Source organism: Bufo gargarizans, unplaced genomic scaffold (assembly GCF_014858855.1).
Source record: "Bufo gargarizans isolate SCDJY-AF-19 unplaced genomic scaffold, ASM1485885v1 original_scaffold_1773_pilon, whole genome shotgun sequence".
NCBI lineage: Eukaryota > Metazoa > Chordata > Amphibia > Anura > Bufonidae > Bufo > Bufo gargarizans.
Window position 1 is genome coordinate 256,564 of NW_025334509.1, and position 6,095 is coordinate 262,658.

At 41.7% G+C, this 6,095-nt stretch overlaps 1 protein-coding gene across 1 annotated transcript; it reads left to right on the forward strand.

The window, feature by feature from the left end:
• The first annotated feature begins 769 nt into the window (after nt 1-769).
• Nucleotides 770-5,457, forward strand: LOC122923611 (MORN repeat-containing protein 3-like). Its single transcript, XM_044274478.1, has 5 exons — nt 770-914; nt 3,469-3,626; nt 3,888-4,050; nt 4,382-4,566; nt 5,389-5,457. The coding sequence occupies exons 1-5, from the start codon at nt 770-772 to the stop codon at nt 5,455-5,457; spliced, it is 720 nt and encodes a 239-aa protein (XP_044130413.1).
• Nucleotides 5,458-6,095: the final 638 nt, after the last annotated feature.

Genomic DNA, 6,095 nt, shown 5'->3' on the forward strand with positions numbered 1-6,095 from the left:
GCTCAGTGGATACCCATGTGGAGGTAAATTGCACGCCATGCAAGTAGAACCTCATGTGTATAACACAACACAAGTTGCGGTATCCTCTGGGGATAATGCCATATAGTCACCACTTACATACCTTAATAAGAATTCATTAGACATTAGCATGTGCTTACTTCATGACACAGTATTGGGACCTGCATGAAACAAACCATGATGGCCACGGGAAGTGACGCAAGACACTTTAGAATATGAATTTAAATAAGTGACTGAAATACAAATAAATTAATAATAAAAATAATTCAGAAAATTGTCAAAACTACAGAAGACCAAACTTTTTGAGATTCGCAATTATGACTAATTTGGCAGATTTTTCAAAAAACTGTCTTTGTTTCCCATAGCAACCAATCACAATGCAGCTTTCATTTTTCAGGAACACTATGAGGAATGAAAGCTGTGCTGTGATTGGGCAAGACATTTTCTTTTGAACAGTTTTCATAAATCGCCTCCTCTGTGTCCATAGAGACAAGCTATGACATCACAAGTATAACGTGTAATGTCACTGGTTCTGGTTCCAAATGCTCCGGTTTAGCAGAAAGCTGTTAGTTCTCTGCTTACTGAGCGCGTGCACACTGCTGACATTTACTGTCCGTGTGACTGAGATTGGATTTTTTTCTTAGGTAAGATAATTTCATATAACAATATAATTATAGTAATGTATACAGTGTGTATATAGCAGTGGACTGTATAGACAGACGATGTGTTTGTGACCCAAGGACCTGCTGACATGCCGCTACTAAAGACCATCAGGAGCGCCGAACCCCCATGGAGGGTCTGGGATAGAAAAGCCCAGAAATCAGGCCTGAGAAGCACCGTGTACAGCGTCAATGGAGACGAGTACACCGGAGAATGGATGAATAATCTGAGGCATGGTAAGACTGGAAATACACATCACTGTATAGCGGACAGACGGATACAGGCGAATGTCATCTCTTAAAGGAGAACTCCCCATTGGGTTGTACTAGGAAAGGTACCTGGTGCTGACCAAGTATGAAGTGTTGGTCTATCTGTCTATTTTATTTTTAACTTCCTAAATACCTAACGGCTAAACTGGTGGGAGATGGAGACATAAGACGGAGCCTGGTGATAAACAACATGGGCGGTTTTATTGCCAGGTGCACAGACATGAAGATTTCTACCGGATCCAACTCTGAAGCAGACAACATACAACTGTCCATGCGAGATACATGTAGAGTCCAGATTTATGCCGCCACCTGCAATGATTGGCCTTGGGCCTTAATTATCGTCATTGCAAATGACAGCTTCACTGTAGACTGTAATGTCAAAAGGATCCCACTCAAGTCAGGAAGATCCACTGGCCGATGCCCCCCCTCTTCAAGAATTAGGACTGAAAACTTTAATGTGACCCCAAAAAAGTATAAGATGTAATGGGGATGATTTATCTAAACTGGTGCAAAAGAGAAATGAGGCAGTTGCCCATAGCAACCAATCAGATTAGGACTTTTATTTTTGAAAAGGAAAGTAGAAATCTGATTGGTTGCTATAGGCAACCTCTGACCTGAGCCTTCTCATCTAGCATTATCTAGTAATGCGCAAAAGATATAAAAAATAAAAACTGTCAAATTAGAAGCATTAGATAATGGAGATTGGTACGGTCTCCATTATCTAAAGCAGGCATCCTCAAACTGCGTCCCTCCAGCTGTTGCAAAACTACAACTCCCAGCATGCCCGAACAGTCTACAGGTATCAGCCTACACCAAGGCATTGTGGGAGTTGTAGTTTTACAACAGCTGGTGGGCCGCAGTTTGAGGATGCCTGATCTAAAGCTATGATTATTACTAAATTTTAGGTCATTCAACCCACGGTCAGTCCATATTAAACACATGTGAAACAGGTATAATAGAGCAATAGAAAAGGCCCCCACTAAAGTCAGGAAGATCCGCGGGCAGGAGCCTTCCCTCTTCAAGATTTATGGCTTGGAAACTTTACAGGGATTCTGTCACCAGGATTATCCCTATAGATCCAATTACATGTTATTGGAGGTCTTCTACGGCATGTCAGAAATATGGAATTATGTAAATTATGACTGCTATAGCTTTGCAGAAAAAATAGGTCCACATCCATTCCCAAAAAATGCAGATCAGATGTGGACAGAAACTACAGCCGTGTGCATGAGCCCTAACCAGGATATCAGTTACTCACCCTGTGTCTGGCTGTTCAGGGAACTCATGAGTCCCAAGACTGATGATGGCTACTGTGTCAGGGACTGCTTCCAGACTGCAGCTGTTTTGGACACCAGGCTCCCTCAGGTCGCAGCTGCTGCGGTGTGTTCCTCACTCCCACATTCCTCATGGGTTGTCCCACTGCCTACAGGCCACGCCCCTTACTCTCTACATCGCTGACTGCTCTCCCCCATCATGTCTCCCCAATGCTGTAGCATCATGCACTGAAAGGGACTGACTCAGGACCAATGGGGCGGCTTTGATTTGTTCTGCTGTTGGTCCCTTATTCAGATACTTACCTGTATCTGTTCCAGCACTTTCAGGTGCAGTTCACAGGAAGGTCCTTTAAAATCATACTTACCAACTTTCCAAAAACAAATGGAAGATTCCTGAAACTTTAACCATATAGTAGAGCATCATCAGTTTTAGCCCTGGCATCCAAATTACATTGAGAGACAGGAGCAATGGACCAGAGCGCTCCATGGAAGAGGGTGCTGTTACGTTTTGGGGGCCTGATTTTGGTGACAAGTGATGTGCCCTAATAAAATGCCTAATAAATGGGGTCTGGGAAATTTTAAACAATGCGCTGTGTGTGCCATGCCCGTCTATCTCCCGAATCCCTAACTTCAGATGTTACAAAACATATTAGAACAGCCCTGGAATCATCCCCACTCCTCACACAGACTTTATACAGCAGCTGATAGAAGTTACAGATCTTGTGATTTTCAGGTTGGAGGTTGGTCTCCATGGTCGGTCACGCTGCTCTTCAATGTTTTGTAATGATGTTGCAGATAAGTCTAGGTTCACAGGTCAATCTGTGGTCACCGAGGTCTGTTGGAAGCCGTTGGCATCTGTCATGTACCAACGGCAAAATGTAAAACCTAGCCCTAACATCATATCATACAAGGGTGTAACTGGTGTCTCTGGGTCTGCTGGACATAAGAATTTTTTCTGCACTATGATTTCTTGGTATATATCCTCTGCTCTGATTGTATTCTTAGAACTGTGTGGTTAGGTTCACACTGAGGTTTTGGAGCAGGTTTTAAGGTACATTTTCCTGCTGGTTTTTCAGTCAAAGGCAGAAGTGGATTTGAAACTAGTTGTAAATGTAAAGGAAGGATTTAGACTTCTCCTTCCTGATGGATCCACTTCTGGCTTTGGATGAAAAACCTGCAGGAAAATTTGCCTCAAAACCTCCATCCAAGAACTCAGTGTGAACATATCCTAACACACTGTATTTCAGGCAAAGGCTCTTATCTGTACAAGAAGGCCAACGCCATCTACCAGGGAGACTGGAAAAATGGAAAGAGAAACGGATACGGGACGTATGCCGTGAAAGCGCCCAGCACTGGAACATACATTCGAGTTTATGCTGGCAACTGGGTGAATGACAAAAAACATGTAAGTTGTTTTCTTTTTGTCCAGAAGAAATGAGAAGACAATAGAGTCTTGTAATTCATTGTCTCTGTAGCTGTAGCATGATGTCCTCCTGACAAGGCCCGACCAGAGTCCAGTCCAGTAGGACCTTAGGCTATAGTTCACATTAAGCTATAAAGTATTAAAGAGCCCAGGGTACAAGACTTGAATAGGACAAGGATGCTTCTAAATCTATATAATGTAAACCTTAGCTAAATGTGAATTGTGGTTTGTGTCTCTTTGCAGGGATATGGGACTTACTACTATTCAGATGTTGAATACTATGAAGGCGGCTGGGATTGCGGCAAAAAGAGCGGATGGGGCAAGATGATATACGCCAATGGTGACATCTATGATGGAGAATGGCACAATGACAAGTACTGTGGACAAGGGATACTTTTTTTTTTAGGTACTTCATGGTACTTTTAGGTTCCTTCCTTCTTGTCAAGAGAAAAATCCAGTAATGACCTGAGAACATATGATCAGGAGTTCAGAATATTGAATCATAGATCTATCACACAAGGAGAACATGGAAATAGACAGAACTATAGGGTACTTACCTGGTATAGTCAGTGAAAGTCTTCAAGGCTGAATTTAGTGATGATCAGTACAGTCCTGTTTCGCATCATCCATCTGATCCTAGGTGTATATGTAGATAAGATATGGTCCCGCATTGTCCCCGTAATATCTTTATGCTGTGGTCTCTATGTCTATGTGGATCCCTTTGTGCCTATTAACAGCAAACAAGAATCGTTATGAAGGATCCTGGAAAGATGGAAGAAAGCATGGAGCTGGGATATTCTACTACCTGGACAAGGGCAGAATCTATGATGGATATTGGGTGAAAGATATCCCCAAGTGTGGGACTATGGAGGACATTGACTGCACAGAAGCTCCTAACACCAAGAAGCTTCTTATTCCTGAGGTAACACATTTACCATACAGTAGATAGTGCCTTGAGAGTGTATTTATACCCCATGAACCTTTCCACATGTTTTGATGTTACACCCACAATGTATTTTATTGGGATTTTATGTGATAGACCAACACAAAGTAGCAAGTATGTGTGAAGTGAACAGAAAATGACACATGGTTTTGTGGTGTGGGGTGCTTTTGTATTCAGCCCCCTAATACTTTTGTAGAACCACTTTTTGCTGCAATTACCGCTGCAAGTCTTTTGGGGGTACATTTAGAGGCTGAAATGTGTTGCCCATTCCTCTTTGCAAAATATGTCAAGCTCAATCAGATTGGATGGAGAGCGTCGCTGAACAGCAAATTTCAAGTCTTGCCACAGATTCTCAATGTAACCTAAGTTGGAAACCGAGTACAACTACAACTACTACTTGGGGGTCCCAGAGCAATATAGACTGCTTTAAAGGGGTTTTCTGACACTGATGACCTATCCTACTCCAGAGACCCCCACGGATCAGCTGTTTGAGAAGGCACTGGTGCTCCTGTGAGTGACATGACCTTCTCACAGCTTACCTTAGGTCAGTGAAGTCACGTTAATCGGTCACGTGACCTAGGTGGAGCTTAGTCCCATTCAAGTGATTGGGACTGAACTGCGATACCAATCACAGCCGCTATACAATGTACAGCACTGTGCTTGGTAAGCTGTGAGCAGCACCGGTGCCTTCTCAAACAGCTGTTGGACCTGAGCATTCTGAGCATAGGTCATCAGTTAGAAAGTGGCTAAACACCCTACTATGTTTGTATTATTTTATTTCTTATTTTTATTTTTTTTAAGGTGAAAGTGGCTGATCCCCAAAAAATCTGTGAAGAAGCTAGAAGAGCGCTTCTCCAAAAGAGAAAATGAACAATACTTTGGCTCAAAACCATGGCATGCTGTTGGCTCACTGTTAACACCTTAAGTGAAGCCACAGACATGCTACTAACATCTTCTTAGCTGAACCCATGATCGTTCTGTAGAGTCAATATCAATGGCTCATCTGTATATAGTTTATTTAAAAGAAGAAAAAAATTAAAAATTTTAAATATTTGTAAAAAAAAAAAAAAAAAAGGACATCACTTTGGCTTAAATCACTGGCATGCTATTGGGCTGCTGATTACACCTAAATTGAAGCCATAGACATGCTGCCATCTTATAATCATCTTACCTGAAGCCATGATTGTTCTGTAGAGTCAATATCAAAGGCTCATCTGTATATAGTTTATTTAAAAAATAAAAAAAATTATGGAAAAAACATCTCAAAAAAGGACACCACTTTGGCTTAAATCACTGGCTGCTATTGGGCCGCTGTTACAACCTAAAGTCAGGCCATAGACATGCTATTAAATTAACATCATCTTACCTGAAGCCATGATTGTTCTGTAGAGTCCATATCAACAGCTCAAATATCTCTTTTGGAAATAAAAAAAAAAAAAGACACCACTTTTAACACCTATAGTGAAGCCATCAACATTCTATTAGCTTAACATCATCTTACATGAAGC